The 19637-nt window shown below is 36.0% G+C and overlaps 1 protein-coding gene across 2 annotated transcripts; it reads left to right on the top strand.

Annotated features, from left to right (window-relative positions):
* The first annotated feature begins 406 nt into the window (after positions 1-406).
* LOC113054680 (metal transporter CNNM4) lies at positions 407-19583 on the top strand. 2 transcript variants are annotated; one of them, XM_026220376.1, is made up of 8 exons: positions 407-1797; positions 3431-3574; positions 4442-4576; positions 4663-4832; positions 10280-10376; positions 12717-12806; positions 15717-15892; positions 16642-19583. In XM_026220376.1, exons 1-8 carry the CDS (start codon positions 420-422, stop codon positions 16993-16995), a joined length of 2544 nt encoding a protein of 847 aa, XP_026076161.1. In that variant the 5' UTR covers positions 407-419; the 3' UTR covers positions 16996-19583. The 2 variants fall into 2 exon arrangements, with proteins under 2 accessions (XP_026076161.1, XP_026076160.1); XM_026220375.1 differs by lacking the exon at positions 12717-12806.
* Positions 19584-19637: the final 54 nt, after the last annotated feature.

A 19637-nucleotide genomic window follows, 5' to 3' on the forward strand; every position in this document is an offset into this window, starting at 1 on the left:
ATATATATATATATATATATATATGTGTGTGTGTGTGTGTGTGTGTGTGTGTGTGTGTGTAAAACTTTTATTTTTTTAACCATTTAATTTTGTCATGAAATATAAGGGGACACGGGGCTCGTGCTATTACATAATTTACACAAAAACGCAAATGAAGAAAAAAAAATCATGTTTAATTGTAAACCTGTTAGATGCTTACATTTATTTAAACGTATTACCACAATTGATCATAAATTATTACTATCTTATAATACCATGAGACGTTTATCTTTAAAGCCCAAACATTATGTATTTTAAAAAAGAACTCGCACGCAACTAAGTGGGCGTTGCGCAATTTTGCATTATGCAAATAAGAGGGCGGGTTTGTGGCAGCGATGACGTGACGTAAGGTCCAGCCTAGCGGAGAGAGCGCAACAAACATGGCGACAGAGCGGAGTGGACAGGGGTGTCTTCTAACTTTCATCGTGTTCCTCTGGAGCTCTGTCGGCGGGCGGACGGAGACGTCAAGCCCCGACTCCAGCAGTCAGATCCTGGGCATGCGGCTAGAGAGGAGCGGCAAAGCGGCCAGCACGACGGAGGACGGGCTCATCCAGGTAACAGAGGAGAGCAACGTCGTGCTCAGGTTTTATGGGCTGCACCTGAGCCCGGACACAGCATCCCACATCAGGTTCACAGAGTATGTGGATACGGAGGACAGTGACGAGTTAAACAGGACTTGTGAGGATTTCACCAAAGACCTGAGCATCAGCACCTTCATGAACGTGAGCAACAGAGGGACGTCAGGTCTGGTGAGTGTGTATGTGAAGCCACTGCGTAAGAGTGAACGAGAAAAGATCTACAGCCTATGTGTCAGGCAGGGTTTGGGAGACAAATGGGTCCAGCTGGGTGAAAGCGATGGAAGATTGTTAGTCATAGAGGAGAAAGAATCTTTTCTACCTCTTTGGTTCCAAATCATCCTTATTATAGGTTTGCTGATGCTGTCCGGCATGTTCAGTGGGCTCAACCTGGGGCTCATGGCATTGGATCCAATGGAGCTTCGCATTGTACAAAGCTGTGGAACTAATAAGGAAAAGAAATATGCGCGAAAAATCGAACCCATTCGAAGCAAGGGCAACTATCTGCTTTGCTCTTTATTGTTGGGTAACGTGCTGGTCAACACAACTTTAACAATCCTGCTAGATGATTTGATTGGGTCGGGGTTGGGAGCCGTAGTGGCATCTACTGTTGGCATTGTCATATTTGGTGAAATTGTGCCACAAGCTCTGTGCTCGCGCCACGGTTTGGCTGTAGGTGCCAACACCATCATGTTGACCAAATTTTTCATGCTCCTGACCTTCCCATTATCATTCCCCGTCAGTAAGCTCTTGGATTGCGTTCTTGGGCAGGAAATCGGCACCGTCTACAACCGCGAGAAGTTGTTGGAGATGCTGAGGGTCACCGAACCCTACAACGACCTGGTCAAAGAAGAACTGAACATCATACAAGGTGCACTGGAACTCCGAACCAAGACGGTTGAGAATGTGATGACGCCTCTGAGCAACTGCTTCATGATTCACATTGACACCGTGCTCGACTTTAATACCATGTCTGAGATCATGGAAAGCGGCTACACGCGGATTCCCGTGTATGATACCGAGCTCTCCAACATCGTGGATGTCCTGTACGTCAAAGACCTGGCCTTCGTTGACCCCGACGACTGCACGACGCTTAAAACGGTCACTAAGTTCTACAATCACCCGGTGCATTTCGTCTTCCACGACACTAAGCTGGATGCCATGTTGGAGGAGTTTAAGAAAGGTTAGTGGATTTGAAAATTTAAAAACAACCTGCTGTGCTCACAGGAAGCAAAGGCTGTGGCTCGTGCGGTTGTTTTCATCCTCATATTGATTCTGATGGGTGCTCAGACTCCCCCTGAGAGCCGAATCAATAACCATATGCTCCCTGTATCAACCTCCAATCAATATGAAGCTCTTCTAGAAAAGACAGAGGTATCCCATGCTGACAAAAGCACCTGATGCTCTTAAAAAATACACACCATCATCGGTCCATCGGAGTTTGCACAATTACTCTGATGTTCGACCATTTTTACCTTCAGATTTGGGGCCGTAACACCATAGAAATTTAGGGAGACGTGTTTCCCTCGATATTCAGATTAGTACTCGTTAATGTTCATCCATTAGAGATGTTTGATTGTAGATGAGTTATATGGGTGGTGTTTTAAAATGAATGGTGGTTTGAAGTTCATCCCACTGTATTGTTCCTCTCTCAATCTCTGCAGCACTACAGAGGGACAAAAGCAATGTGACAGGCACTGTATTGTCCAGAATGTCAACTCAGGACATTGCTTTTGCTGCATTTGATGATACATTTGTAGAAACTATTTAAATCCTATTCGAATTTATTTGCTTAAAACGAGCTCAACTGAGATATGAATGTATGGAAAATGAGCTTATGAGAATGCAAATAATTAAATGTGGGTGGTTTGCTAAATGCTGATCCCTCAGGAACACTGGAGTGTATTTCAGCGAGAAAATATTAGCTCTTTTCTTAAGCAGACTGCTTGTCTGATTCTTTTTGCATTATTAAATATGACTTGATCTTGCTCTAAATCCCTGTATTTAATGGGGAAAAAATGCATGATATCATTTTAGTCATTCAAAAATGTGAACATTGTGAATGTTTTTTTTTTTTAGAAGTCTAAAATTGGGCAATTTTGAAAATACACATTTTAATGCCTGACTTTGACTTGTATTTTAAATATAGTTCAAAGCTTTAGTGGGGGAAAACATGCATTAGCATATAACAAAAGAATAATAATAATTGGTTTTCGGTGTTGATCAGAACTTCTGCATTAGTCCTTCCATTTATTTTGGTTCAGATTCTAGCATTAAGTGTCGTACGATTCAATATATTATAGTTTTTGTCCTGCGGTATTGATTGTGCGGTGTTTCCAGATTCCCTTTGATTGACGTCAAAGTGTCTTTACTCCATCCTTCCCTTTTTCTTTTCTTTTTCTAATCCCAGACTGTAATTTCGCTCTCCTAAGCTCTTTGAGCTCTAAGTTTAGTAGCACTTCTGATCTGATCTGATTGACTCTTTTGGCTTTAAACATGAAGCCCTATGGTCCAGTATTGCTTAATTGGTTATGATTGATCTGGCCCCTCAGATAAAACAAGATGATGAATAATTCATGGGGTTTTCAGACTGCAGTGATTAATACAGCTCATTAATATTCATGTCCATGCAGTGCTTCCATAGGAATATGGTTTGAATTATTACCCACTCAGTGGGTTTCCTAGCCTGGTGTGAACTAAAACTTAATAACCATTAAACTGCCATTCAGTTTGCAATTACAACACTTAGAACATTTAATTCCCTTTTTTCCCAGTGTTCAATATGTTTAGTCTGAGATCTTTGGCTCTGTCCACAGGTAAATCCCACCTGGCCATCGTTCAGAAGGTGAATAATGAGGGCGAAGGAGATCCGTTCTACGAGGTCCTGGGTCTGGTCACGCTGGAGGACGTCATCGAGGAGATCATCAAATCTGAGATCCTGGACGAGTCTGATCTTTACAGTACATTTGTGATAGTTATTTTCTTGCTTGTTTTATTAGTCTAGACATGAGATTACCCATGGAAATGTAATTGATGTATTAATTGGTTCGGTTTATTGATCTAGGCTTTCCCAAAAGCATCATGATCTTAAGTAGATCTTTGAGATTATTGGTGCCAATTAGGGATGTAACGATGCATGCCGAGACAGTTGAAAATCGATAAAAAAACGGTTGAGTCGGTGGAGATGTTAAATGAATTGCGACAAGTTCTCTTAGGAGAACTTTCTTCAGAAAAGTTTAGATGGTATTTTCTTGTCATATTACCTCTGTAAATTGCATATTGAAGTATTTTCTTTGTTTACAACAGCACTGCTTTTCCATAAGCGCCATCTACTGGCAGAGAGTGAATTTGTGTTCTCATTCACCCATCTGCTGTTTTTGTTTTGTGCTAATATAATTTATACAGTGTAGCTTCACAAAGCTGAAGTCACACCATTCTGTTTCTGCTTCAATTTCATTTTGAAATATTTCATTAGTTTAAATCAACAGCTGCTCATTGGGAATGTATGCAGCATCGAATTGCCTCTAATTTCAATTGGAATGAGCAGAGGCAACGCCTTAGTTTGTTTATATGAAGTGATTTCTTTTATCTGTATTTTTGTTTATTTGATTTGAGATTTTCATTTATATGACACCTATTATATTATATGACACCTTTTCATTTATAATTTGTATTTAAAAAAAAATAGTGAGAAAATCGTATCGTGAATTGTAACGCATCACGAGTTGAATGATTCCTTATATGTCTAGTGAAACCTGACCTTATGATGCTTTTGGGAAACAAGCTGAGCATTGGTTGAGAGATGAAGAATTTTTTTTGCCTTCTAGCTGACAATAGTAACAGAAAGAAAGTGGATCCCAACAAGAACAAGAGGGACTTTTCTGCTTTCAAACATGAGAGTGAATCCAAATCCAAGATATCGCCTCAACTAATGCTAGCAGCGCATCGTTTCCTCGCTACTGGTGAGTTCATTATCACCTCTCTCTCTCTATGAGCATTTGTCATTGCAGATAACAGCTGATTTTTGTTGTTGCCCATCTTTCCACAGAGGTGAGCCTTTTCTGTCCACTCCAGATTTCGGACAAGGTCTTACTGCGAATCCTCAAGCACCCGGATGTCATTCAGGAGATTAAGTTCAATGAGAACGACAAGCGCTCGCAACAGCACTATTTATATCAGCGTGGAAAACCTGCCGACTTTTTCATCCTTATCCTTCAGGTGAGTAAATCTGACTGGTTGGCCTGCGTGGAGAATACAGCTTTGAACATCTCTCCTGCATGTGTGTGTTATTAAATATTTCGATGGGTTTGAGAATGCTGTCAGGTGCCAGTAAAAGTGCCTTTAAGTCAAAACAGAAAGTGGGCTAATTCCTTCAGCAATCAGTCACATGTTAATTGAGCTTGCTAAGGCAAACATCACTATCACGATTGCTTAAATTACTATTCCTTCTCGAGGATGTCTGTGCTAATACTTATAATAGATTCAAAAATAAATGTGTATATATCAAAGTATAAGAGAACTAAAACATGCTGTTTAAAAATAGGATGATTTATAGTTAACATTAATCGGTTATCAGTGGACAATGGATTTTTACAGCATTTATTAATCTAGGTTAATTTATACTATTATTAATTTGTTTGATCATAATACATTATCTAATGCTAATTTATACAACTAGAAATCTATTTATAAATGTATGCATTTATAAATATATAAAAAATGTTTTCGTGTATATATAGAAATTATCTTAAACCTAGATTATTAAAAAAATATTGAAGGAATGATCTGCAGTGCTGCTAGTTTGGGGATTTTGTCACCAAACTTGTGACACTGCACCACAAAACCATCTTAAGTGTCAGTTTTTCGACATTGAGATTTATACATCATCTGAAAGCTGAATAAATAATCTTTCCATTTATGTATGGTTTTGGTACAATATTTGGCCAAGATAAAATTTGAAAATCTGGAATCTGAGGGTGCAAAATAAATAAAATACTGAGAAAATCGCCTTTCAAGTTGTCCAAATGAACCTTTAGCAATGCATATTACTAATCAAAAATTAAGTTTTTATATATATACGGTAGGAAATTTACCAAACATCTTCATGGAACATGATCTTTACTCAGTATCCTAATTATTTTTGGCATAAAAGAACGATTTATAATTTATGGCTATTGCTAAATATTAACCCCAGCAACTTAAAACTGGCTTTGTGATCCGGGGTCACATTTATCAACTTTCTTATTACTGCTGTGACTTTTAATGATGATTCGTGACAAGCTATTATGGATTTATTGTTTTATTAAAAAAAACACTGCGTATCAACACCCTGATAACCATTCAGAAATCCCTGTTACTCTTGTAGTGATTTTCATTTAAAACAAACATGTCTTATTATAAAAATATAACCTTTTTAATAATGAACTGTCTGGTACTGTTTTACTGCATGCGAGAGCTTGGATGAGTTGAGAGAAGGAGAAAAGGTCAGAGCAGTTTCCTGTTTCCCAGGGCTGGTTACCCCTCACCATACATCTATCCACAAATATCTCTGTCTGCCTGGCTGTAATTGGTCAGAATTTTGAGTAGAGGATTAGATCAGTCCAAAAATAGACCAGATTTTTCTGAAGAAAACATGTTGTTTTCCTGTGAAAAACTCACAGCCATGATGACGGTGTTGTGAATGTTTTCCAGGACATTGCGATGTAGTTACTCGGTTGTTTTAAGTGGATTCTATTTATGCACATTCATTGATTTATGTTATTATGTCTTTGTTTTTGTCAAACAGTAGGGTAACTGCGAAATGTCTTTCCAGCAATGATTTTGTTAACAACGTTATTTTTTTTACAATTAGTGATTTGAACATCAGTTAAATTAATAATGAATTAAACATACGCATTACTTCTGGAAACTAATGCTAAAATACCATAGAATTTGCGCCATCTTGAGGAGTCTGAAATAGATATTGCTCCCTCAGGACAGATACTTTTTTTCAATCACGCATCCGAAACTTTCGTTATAAAAGAAATTCGGATCCTGTTCCATCTTTGCATCCGTAGCAAGCATTTTGAGAGGTTGAGAGATGTCTGACAAGTTGATCGGCTGCTTCCTGCAGCACAAAGCACTGTATTGGTCCTTGCACACTGAGGTCACGGAAATTGGTGTTCTTCTTTTTAATATGTGGCTCAAATATCGCTAGCAAAGCATCAAACAGAGCCACTGACATCCCGAGTTTAACTTTGAATTGCCCGGGACAATCTCGCAGCACCTTCACACGGAGTTGAAACTCTCCTTAGATTAGATGATGGATCCAGTATTTCTTCTTTCTTTCTTCTCTTTTTAAGGAGAGCGAGACCAACAAAATCATCCTCACTGCTCGAAGACTCCATTTTGTACGGTTTTGCTAATTTTTTAGCAACAGATTATATGCATCAGACTCAGTGTGCAAGGAAATTTTAGGATAATTAACATGAAAAAACACTTAAGGACCAGAGGGTAAAGTGGTTATCAAAGTATTGGAATACGGTTGCTAAGTGCTTTCTTACTGCCCCTCTGTAGTCATCTTTAGATGTGACTTGGGTCCATTCTTAAATTTTATTAAAATATATATTTTTTTGTGTGTGTGTGCTATCAAATCAATTAATCGCATACAAAGAAAAAGTACACACACATATTTAAGAAATATTTACGTATGTGTGAATATATATAATTTTTTTTTTTTTTTTTTTTTTTTTTTTTTTTTTATATATACACACATGTATGTACATATGTATCTATGTACATCACAATTAATCGATTTGACAGCCCTACTATTTTTTTTTTTTTTTTTTTTTTGTCTGTTTTATTGTTTGCCAAGCAAAAATTATATGTCTGATCACTTGAAGTAACAGTGCACCTCTCTGCACAGTTTGAGGCATCGTTCATATTCTTACACTGTCAGGAAAAAAAAAGGTACAAAAGCTTTAGGAGGTACCTTTACAAAAATATGTACCATTTAGATGCTAATATGCATCCTTTAGGAATAAATAGGTGACCGTTTGGCTCTTTTTCTGAGAATGCAGCATAGAATAAAATATGCAGAGGTTTAATGCTTAGTAATTTGAATGGTTGAGCATTAGTAATGCTTGCCTTAGCAAGTACCACTGGTTGCTGGTTAGCATTTTCAACCTTTTTGTAGTGGCGTATTTTGAGATTGGCAGCTCGTTGGTGCCCGTCAGCCAGACGTTTAGCTCGAAGAGGCCCTGCATCAGACAGGCCTGCCCTTCACTAATTGATCCCTCTTACATAAGAAAGGGATCCTGATCATAGCAGCTCTAATCCCACCCCCTTTCTGCCAGAAACACACACACACACACACACACACACACACAATTGAATGCACAACCAATCAAAGCTGTGCTCTGTCCATGCCCTCTTTTTCTGAAACCGTCCAATCAGAGGCGAGATTGATGGAAAGACTCTTGGATGTCTGTGCTACAGAAAGCTGATAATGCATATATAGATATTGACTCATATTTGAACTCGAAGTAGGATCAACACAATAGCGTGACCTTTAACTATAGAACTATATTTAACTATTATACTTTCCAGTCATCTGATTTGAATATTTGTGCGGCAGCTTACTAAGCATCAAGGTCAAGGTAGAACGAGCTGTGATAGGTCACCGGGCCGATGTGGCGCACAGGCCCCCGGGGATCAGTAAATCAGATTTGCTGTGTGCTCGGCGCGGGGTCAGCCAGGAGAAGGCTAACACTTTCAGAACCTCGGTGTGAGAGAGTTTATCACAGTCGTAATCATCCCCGCGGCACAATGTCATACGGAGCACAAACAGCATGTGTCAGGGAACGTTACATCACACTGGACATCAAACCGCATGTCTGCTTAAATAAATCAAACTCCTGCGGCTTATTTACAAATGCTCATTTTGCGGAATACATCTGCCTTTATTTTAAGTTTCAAAATGAGTTCAAATGTAATAGATAATCTATTATATTTATGAAATTATTAAACTGCATTTTCAAAAAGAAAAAATACCAAATTAATTATAGTATCTATAATATACAACATATATGTATTAAAAAACAACAATAATTGTGTGTTGTTTTGATTGGTTTATTTGAAAATTTCTTATGCCCTCTATTTAAATAAAAACATTAAAAAGTAAAAAGATTTTACTTATATAGAAATGGTATTAATATTTTTTTTATATTAGTGTAATCAAATTACAATTTGTTAACATCTGTTAAATAGCAAAGGACTTATCTTATCTAATTAAGATAAATATGTTTTATATTTAAATAGTTATAATTTATAAATATAATTTCTTATATTTTTTTTAACTGTTTCACTTTTATTTTACTTTTATTATTTACTTATTTATTTTTTCAGATGGTTGCAGTTATTGTTTTCAATAGCCAAAAGCCAGTTTGGCAAATTAAATACCAAATAAACATCTTGTTTATGCACACTTTCCTTCTTTCTTGTTGTTGCTTAAAGATAAAAAAATATTGGAAATCGGTATCGGAATCGGCCAGTTTGCTTGTAAAAAGTCGGTATCGGAATCGGCCATGAAAAATCATGATCGTGCATCCCTAATACATACACACACATACTTAAAAATATTTTAGATGTAATATTTTAGGACATGCATGATTATGTTGCGTCTTCTGGTTTTAGTAAATTTAGTTTTAGCTATTGATGTGTGATGATCTGTTTGAAGTACTTTTCTTATTATTATCAATGTTAAAAATAGTTTTTGCTGCTTAATATTTTTGTTGAACTGATGTATTTTTTTTTCAAGATTCTTTGATGAATATTAAGTTCGAAAGAACGTCATTTATTTGAAATGGAAATCTTTGGTAACCTTATAAATGCCTTTACTGTCACTTTGGATCAATTGAATCCATCCTTGCTATATAAAAGTATAATTTCTTTAACAAAATAGTAATTCTGAAACCAAACTTCTGACTGGTACTGTATGTAATTGTGGAGATTTGTTTAGTACTACTAGAAATAATAGTATTTCTGTCAATAATTAGTTTGGCTCTGGTTTGCTGTCGTAACAAAAAGCAGCAAAGTTGGCGAGCTTTGTTTGTGTTTGGAGTGTCTACCTGAATATAGACACCAGAGCAGAGGAGACTCCGATAGAGTGACAGGATCCGTGTGTCATGCAATCCGAGCACCGCGGATCCGGTTACCGTTTTCTGAAAATGAGAGGAAAGGTTGACTCTCTATTGGGATGGAAAACGGGGCAAATATGATGCCTGAGACCTTGGAAAATGTATGTGTATGCTCGAATGTGGTTTCAAACTACTGAAGTCCTGACCTCACAGTTTCGGTTGTGGTTTTGTGTCATTCGTCTTTAATTATGGAGACGCAACAGGTTGTTCTTCAAGGAAACCGGTTAAGATTTCAAAATAAGATGTTTTGTTTTTAAAGTTATTTAAGAACAAACCAGTGGGGGTTCTTGAGGTCTCTTGAAGGACAACACGTAAAAGCTACGTAGGTTTTATTAGCAATGTATTTATTTGATTACATTTGCATTTTATTAGGAGTTGGCAGCTCTCATTTATTCGTTTGCAAATTATTCTTGAAATATATATACAACAGTATGTTTAAGACTGGCTTTTCTAACAAATGAAACTAATTAACTCACACCTGTCTTTCAGGGTCGGGTGGAAGTTGAGGCTGGAAATGAGAATATGATGTTTGAAACGGGGCCTTTCTCTTATTATGGAGTCATGGCACTGTCTACACCATGCCTGGGTGAGTATTTTACCTCGCTTCTTTATCATAAAAGTGTGAAACAATCCCAACTAAAGAAATTGTTCATTTAAAGGGACAGTCCATCCAAAAAAAATAATTTCTGTTATTATTTACTCACCCATGTGTCAAAAACCGTATCTTTTAATGGAGGCTTGAAAGCTTCTCAGTCATTGTAACTCCATGGAAAAGAGCGACCAGCACAGTTTCAGATGAGTGAATGCTGACAGAATTTTGTAATATGTAATCGTTTTCTGAATAAGACAATGGTAACAATGACTGTTGATATGTTTGGTGCCCAGCCTTAGTTTAACTAATGGATCTTGTCAGCGCCTCTCAGTGCACTTTGTCATGATCTGTCAATGTAAGTTTAGTCTTTTGTATTGTATAATCACAATTTGGCTGCAGGACGTCTGCTGGACGAGTGTCACTAATAATGCAGTCTGATTCTGTTCTTCACCTCCAGCTGCAGTCCATTCATGTGCCAAACATCACATTTATGTGCTTAGCATGTGTCTAAATGTGTGGCTGTGTGTGCTTTGAGAAACACTGCGTAAGAGACGAGGGCATGTACTCACCATCATGTCCTTCCAAAGCTCGGATTTTCTTTCAACCTTGAAAGCTAAAAGGAGATGTTTTGCAGAATGTCCAAGCTGATTTTTCCCTACACATTGCGAATGGATGGGGATTAATTTAGTCCAAAGTCTCTTTCAAGGAAAGTCTGTTCACCCGGTGGCCATATTTGTAATGCCTCCAGATCGCTAAAACAAGACCAAGTCCTATCTAAATGTATGTGGGAATCCTGAAAACGGTCTAATGAACTCACAAATAAATTACATATTTGAAAACCGTGACATAATCTGAAATGGACTGCCCCATGAATGGTGTTTCTAATGCTTAAATAGCATTAAAAAAGCTTCTCAGGCTAGACCAGCCAATGCGTATGCACAGTTATAATGCGCTGATAACTACATATGAGCATTGGCTCAGTGGCTTGTCTAGTCTCAGGTTTTGGGAACCGGAGCTTCTAACAGCTGCTGCAGTGACGCAATTACTTTATCAATCAGTGATTGGCTCTTTCATTTAGAAGGCGGGACCATTCCACCATATTGCGCCTTGCAGTTGTTCTCATTCATAAATTATAGGAGTGAACAATCGTTGTATTTCTATAGTCTTTGTTTTATACTTGCCAAAAAAAAACACCTTAAAACTGCTTCCAGGGGCTAATTTATTTATATATTTATAAAATTATCTTCCAAATCAAATTTATGCTTGCATTCAATCAAAACATTCAAATTTGATGCACTTAGCCAAACACGAACTAACTAAATTTACATTTTTGACAAAAAACTAGCCACAACTAGTCTTGAGGCACAAAGTTAAAATGTTTGCACGTGTAATAGTTATTTGAGAGCTATGACAGAGAATCTTTCTTTGAGTAATTGAGTATTATTCCATTGAATAATATTGATTGATACAATTAAGCGCCTATAAACTAATATTTGATGTTTTTGACTTAAAACTTAGAACAACGGCTGCACGATTAATCAAATACGATTTGCCATTTGTATTTCATCAGTAAAGCTGGTTCTGTGATTAGTATTAAATCTCCATCACGTGCTTTCAGATGGAGCAGCATTTACTACACATGCTTATTGCATTATTATATACTTTATTAGACAAACTCAAAGATAAGCCATATATTGTCATAGTTGTGTGTTTTATTAGTCTCGTCGAATTAATGAAAGCAGTTAAATCTTCTGTTTGTTCAGCTGCAGCGATGCATATGTGAGTCATATTTGAAGTTTCAGCATGAGAGTGCCCTCTGGCCTTCGGATGGAGATTTACTGGTAGTGTAAGACTCTGTAGGTCTGAATTCTTCATTAATAATTACTTAATTTTTGCTGTGTTACTCAAAATTATGGTTTGGATTTAAAAGAGATATTTAGACCAAGTATATAAACCACTTTTATGGTGTTTTGATTCTTTTTGAAGCCTATTGGCAATGTGAAGACCATTTTACTTGTATGGAAAAGAGCAGCTTAGACATTCTGCAAAACGTCTATATTTGGGTTTCACTAAAGGAGGAAAGTCATACAGGTTTGGAGCGATAGCGGCAAGTTTTGGGTGAAATATAGCCTACCTTTTAACACCACCAGAATGTGTTGTACTTTCAAAGGCAAAGTTAATAGCAAAGTATTACCCCTTCAAAGAAAATATGATATCCCGTAGTGTTTTATAATGAGGGATTTGTGCTGGTGCTGAAGCAGCTCTCGGCAGGATGTTGATGCGTGGCGTGTTTAAAGAGCTTCTCTGTCTCTCCTCTCCCCCCGTCCTCCTCAGCTGTCACCCCCCCTCTTTCTCTTTCCGTGGTGTCGCCTCGTCCGCGCCGCCTTTCGCTTAAGAGGTTTTCTCTGTTCTCGCGTTTCCCAGGTAAATGCCCTGCATGCTGGGTGCTAACTCAGGGATGTAGGGGTAGCTAACAGGGGGTCAGTGTGGGACAGGAGCTAGTTTAAAATGAAAAAATAACCTTTATCATGCTATGACCTGTTGTCCAGCAAGTTCACATTTTATGTATTTATTTACAGTAATGCAAAGCCATTGTATGTAATGTAATAAAAATACATTTAAGTTCTGCATAGAATATTAATAGAAATTAGTTCCAGTCGATTAAAAATGCACATGCAAAAAAAAAAAAATAGTAGGAAATATTCAGTATTTTCCAGTTACATAGTGCTCGCGTTCATTTCAAAACAATCAAACTTGACTTAAATTAGCCACAAGAATTGCAAATATAAAATTTGACAATTGATTTCAAACTTATCACAACTTTATATGGCAGGTTTGAGTAAGTGTGAGCAAGAGATTCAAGAGCTACAGCAGACAATTTTCAGTAAATAATGCCATGCATTTATTTTATTTATTTTTTCTTCTCACACAGAATGATTGTTTGCATTCAGAGGAGCTGAAATAAAGCATATGGATATAGCACTTAACTTTTATGGTATATTCATGGTTCTTTTTAGTCCTTTCAAGTTACAAAAATCACTATAAAAGTAAAAAAACTGGCTGAAATTTTATTTGATTATATTTTATTTTAATTAGTGATTCAAAGCTCTGTTTCAAAACCTAGACACAATTTTAGGCACCGTCTTGTATTATAATCAAATACATTTTATTACTGTGTAAAATATTGATAGAAAATAGTTCCATCTTTCATCCAGTATTTGGGTGCATAAAGTATTTATTTGTTTTAGTTTTGAGTTGTTAGCTTTGTTGTGAGCGTTAGCTCAAATGCATGATGTGGCATGTGACATATGAACATTGATTTAAATGAGTGTTATTAAAATGAAAGCTTGCTGGACTGGGTGCCTCTTGAGCTCAGTCTTTGAAGAGCTCTTCTGCTCTAATACTAACACACTCACCCTGCTGCCTGTCCATCACACCTGACCCCCTGCAACTGACATACACCAACCTGAAGATTCAGTCCTGCTCCATTCTGAGTTGCCTTAGTATCAGAATATACTAGAAAACGTGCCATGAGCTCTGTGAGGACGAATGAAGACTTGTTTGTGACATCATGATGAAACGGGAGCATTATAGTTTATATTATTTTATTCACGTTATCAATCAATAAGTGTTAAATACTTGTAGTGTTATCAGCTAAACCTAAACCAATAACCTGAAAAAAAAAAAAAATATATATATATATATATATATATATATATATATATATATATATATATATATATATATATATATAAAATAGAACTTATTTTATTTACAATTTCAGATTTTTGTCTAATTCAATTTATTTTAGTAAAATTACTAAAACTGAACTAAAGTAAATTGACATTTTAAAAATTAAAACAACAAAATAACTAAGACAATTGTTTCAGAAACGCCAATATAGTCTTTTTTTTATATCTAAACTAATATATTTTAAAAAAACTTTTTTTTGTACAGTGCAACTTTTGTTTTCTATTTATTTTCAGTCCGCCATTTGCACGGTTTACCTCATGAATATTAATTATGTAAAGTAACGTGTTATACAATTTGCGACCATTTTAAGATTAAGATTATTTTGTAAGATATTTTCAACCACCTGTCCATTTTTTTTGGACAAGTGCAATGTAGTATAGTCAAATACTAAGGCAATTTTCCGATATCATCGAAATTCTATGATATCGGTATGATGATTGGTTTTGTCAGCAACTCGTCATGAATTTTAATCATGTTCACTTTGGTTACCGTTACAGACCAAACTACTCTTGAGAGGACACGAGCTACACTATAATACTCAGTCTCTTCCGTTATCAATATCAAACTTTGCATGTTTTGCGGTGCAAATTACTTCATTGATTATAACCGGAGAGGAACTGCAGGGAGTTTGTGTTCAATGAAAAGCTAGTAATTCATTTAATCGTAAAAAATGTAAAAAGAAATACTTTTAAAATAGCATCAATTAAAAACACCTACTAACAAAATGAAATATTTTATTTGTTTACCTGCATGTCAGGTGACCATTAAGCAACCTCAGAGAAACGGAAGCATTCAAATGTGATTTAATTATTCAAATATATATATTTTTTTTAATCTCTGGGGTACTTCAAGAAAATATCAGTTGAAAGAGGTTCAGATGACCAAAAAAAAAGTTTGGGAATTCCTCATGTAACGAATAAAAAAAAGTAACCTGTCTGATTACGAATATTTAAAAATGTAAGTTAATTAATTACAATTACTTAACTTTTGGAATCTGATTATGAATCCAGATTAAATTTAATTAAATACTACCCAGTTCTGCCAGTAACCATTCTCAGTTGTGCATTTTTGTTCTTGTTTTCTTGTTAATGTCGCAGTTAAACCGGTCTAATCCTAGTAAATGTTGCAGATAGTTCATTAAAGCATCTATAGAGGGCGCTAGTGTATCAACATTACATTGCTGATCCCACGTGGTTTTGGGTAATCGAGGGTTTCATGTACATCCTCTGTTCTTTATAGACACATACTAATATTATAGTATTGATTAGCACACACTAATCTATGCTTCTCCAGCATAACCAAATGAATGCTGCTCCTACACAAATGCACATCTGAAATGACCATCCAATCATTTGCAATAATCTTTCCGTTCATTTCAAATGTGATATGAGTTGTGTGTGGCTCCTTGTTTATTGTTGTTCTGTCCCTCTCATCGACGACATCATTTTATTAATTTGATTTTTTAAGATTTGCCACATTTGTGTGTGTATTTTGTGTCGTCTTGACTTTTTCATATGTGTGTGAGTGTTTGTAAGCAGGCGTGCCGAGACATGAACTGAGGGGTTTTCCTGTTTGTTCCAGAGTTTCGCTCCCCGTCTCACTTGAGTGGTTTGAACCGCTCGGCCTCTCTGAGCCACACAGAAAGAGTCGACTCTGTGTCCGTCATCGGCAGTAACAGTCAGCTCAATAACAGCCCTGTGGCACAGTACATCCCTGATTTTAACGTGCGGGCCCTCACTGACCTGCAGTATGTGAAGGTATGTTACGTCTATAAACAGCTGATAACAGCAAGGTTTCAGTCTGGTCTTCACACAAATGTATGTATGACTTCAGAAAAGGCGATGGGACTTTTCAATCATTTAATCGAAAATACAATAATACTTTGAAATATTTCAGTTTAAAAGTAAGTGTTTTATATTTGAATATATTTGAAAAAGTAATTTATTTCTGTGATGGAATACTGAATTTTCAGTATCATTAAGTCTTCAGGTTCGCATAATATATATATATATATATATATATATATATATATATATATATATATACACTATTAATATAATTTAAATATAAAAAACTACATTAACAAAAATGACCACAATTTATATATATATATATATATATATATATATATATATATATATATATATATATTTATAATATTAATTGTGGTCATTTTTGTTAATGTTGTTTTTTTATATTTAAATTATATTAATAGTTAATTACATTTTATTATTACATAATTACATCAAAATATTTGTGAATTTTGTATTATTAATCATTTTGAAAACAGTTTTGCTGCTTAATATTTTTGTGGAAACTGTGATACTTTTTTTGATGAATAGAAAGTTCGAACGACAGCATTTATATTATTGTATCTTTTGTAAAATAATTTTATTTACCCTCACGTTTGATCAATTTAAGTTCTTACTGAGAAAAAGTATTCATTTCTTTCCAAAAAGAAAAAATTGAGCATCAGTGTAAATAAGTTTCTATTTGTATTTTTCAGGTCACTCGTTCGCAGTACCAAACCGGCCTCCTGGCTTCAAAACTGGACAGCATGCCCCAGTCTCCTGAGAGCAGCCATATCTGCCTGAACCCCTCCCCTCTTCCGCCTCTGACCCCCCCCATGTCCTCCACCGTGAACCACACCACAGCGCCGCCAGCACTCAGAGAGAACGGGCCGGATGAGACCACCTCGCTGCTCAACGACAAGAACAGTCTGTCCAAACAGCGTCCGAGCCACATCCTCCCTCAGAACCAGTCGCACCTGAACACCAACACTAGCCCGATGCCCCTCCCCAACCCTCTCGCGCATCACATGCACACGTTCACGCACACGCACACAGAGAGCACCATTTGACAACACTAATCTGGGGCTCAGAGAGCTCCAGAGCTGACCGAAGGCGATCACACAAACACACCGGACGATGTAGCGTACTTTCTCTCGATTCGAGATGATAAAGTGTGTCCAAAAACTCCCAAAAAGTGCATCGTCTTCAACATTCCCACTGTGATTTTAGGGGCTGCGGGTTCAGCCCGACATTGAGGTGTTCAGTTAAGCAGACTGTTATGCCTGCTATTGCATGTTAATCATGTAGAGACTCTATCAAAGCTTTCAGCATATAAGTGTGTTCGGTATGCAACAGATACCGTTTAAAGGCATTATAAAATTACATCATTATCTAATCGAACTATTGAACAATATGCACTTTTTATAATGTCTCTGACCCAGCAGCATACATTCATGTGCTGTAGTTTTCTGAGACTTTGACCATAAGAGCACTTTGAGTCTCATAAGCTATCATTGGACTGAACTATCCTTTTAGCACAAACGAAGACTGATCTGGTCTAGTTTTCTTGCTATGATTTTGACCGCTTTCTTTCAAAGTCGAAAGCATCAAGCTTAGGTGAATTTTTTTTTTGTAGCTATTTGATGTAGCTGTATGTGGCGCAATCGTAGCTCTACGTGACAAGCGTGAAGGGAAACTTTGTAAATTTAGTTTGGAGACGTGAAATTTGCTGACGCAGATGTGGTTTGGAGAACCAGACATGGTCAGTTAGTGCTCAAAACAGACTGCAAACTGCAAATTCAGATCTGTGATACGTGATTAAAAACATGATCTAATAATTTATTTAAATATGAATATATTTATTTTATTTTTGTCTAAATTAGTATGTATATTTGAAACGTGTTTTTTTTTTTTTTTTTTTTTTTTTTTTTTTGAGACACAATTATGACATCCTCCGGGACAAACCTTTGTTATATTTCACAACAAAATATTATATTTGATAAAATAAAGCCTCTTTGCACCATTAAGATTTTTTTGCATCGTATTATGAATTATTTTCATGAGAATTAATCACACTTCCGTCACAATTTTTTTATATTACTGGAATACAATTATTTGTTCATTTACATTTTATTTTTATTTTTTTTTTACTTTAAATGCATACAAATGCACCATAATGTATAAATGCTTAACAATATACTTTTTTCACGTTATACTAATGAAACTGATAACAAAAAAATCTTAATGGTCCTAATTATGTTAATTTTTAATTTGGGGTGAAATATGACCTTAGATTTTGTAAGATTTAACCAGTTCTTGATCTCGAAGGACTGTCCATCAAACAACACATGCTGTTTTCCACCGACATTCCCATCCTCAGAAACAATAATTGATTCTCATGTATTTTTGTATGCTACTGAATCTTCAGCTTTTCTTCCTGAATTATAAAGTCAGGTTCGTTAAAGGAATAGGTCACCCAAAAAAACTTAACATTTACTGATCCTTAGCCAATCCAAGATGTTGATGAGTTTCTTCATCAGAACAGATTTGGATTAATGTAACATTGCATCACTTGCTCACCAGTGGATCTTCTGCAGTGAATGGGTGCCGTCAGAATAAGAGTCCAAACAGCTGAGAAAAACATCACAATAATCCACCAAGACATTTTCCATCGTTCCTTTCAGCTAAATTATGAGTCCTTTCTCCATTATATTGCTTTCTTCAGTGAAAAAAATTGTCTCTTCTGAATCCGGAGAGAAATCTGCACAGATCAAGCACTCTTGAAACTAATATGTGAGTGGGTTTGTTTCTTACAAACAGCTTTTTGCTTCACAATACATTAATTGATGGACTGGACTGAGATGGATTATTGTGATGTTTTTAGCACCTGTTTGGACTCTCATTCTGACGGCACCCATTCACTGCAGAGGAACCATTGGTGAGCAGTTTGTCATTTTATTTTCCAATGAAGAACTTTCAACAAATTTGTATTTTTATTTAATGAACTATTTCAAACTAAAGCCTCTTTCCTTGTGCTAGTTTTAAGAGCCTCTACATCTTACCGTGACCATAAAGCGGTTCTGTCCAGAGATCACGTTTCGGAGGTCACTCAGTGATTTTTCAGTTGTGTTCCTCTTATGCTGAGTTGACATTAGAAACCATTTTTAAACCTTATTCTGATGTATTCATAATGTAACTACGCTATGCAGTGCATGCATAAAGCTTCCAGTGTTAAAGTGTTCTTTTATTTCATAAATTGTAATTAGAGTATTAGAAATAATCATGGAGAAGAATGGCACTGGATGGATTATTTATTTTTTCTCATTGAAGCGTATAAAATTGACTTTGTCCAACTAGTGTACGATGATTTATAAGTTATTTATAAATGTTTTGTTGCCTTTACGAGAGATTTAAATCTGAAGCAATAAATAGGTCTGTTTCTTTTTAAGATGTTTAATGTACAATTGCACAGTGAAAGAATTAAGTTTGCATTTTACCTCAAATTATATTTGTTGTATGTGAAATTTGAGTAGTATTTACTTAAACTGAAACCAAAACGTGGGCATTGCGCTCAAACTCTGTACTGAGGCGTAATATGTTTTATCATGACCAAAGCTGCAACACTACATGGAATTAAATTTATAAATGACAACATTAACCAAAGCCTTTTGCACTCTGATTTGTCCATATGCTCATTATTTCTCTCTTTTTG

Source organism: Carassius auratus, chromosome 35 (assembly GCF_003368295.1).
Source record: "Carassius auratus strain Wakin chromosome 35, ASM336829v1, whole genome shotgun sequence".
Taxonomy (NCBI): domain Eukaryota; kingdom Metazoa; phylum Chordata; class Actinopteri; order Cypriniformes; family Cyprinidae; genus Carassius; species Carassius auratus.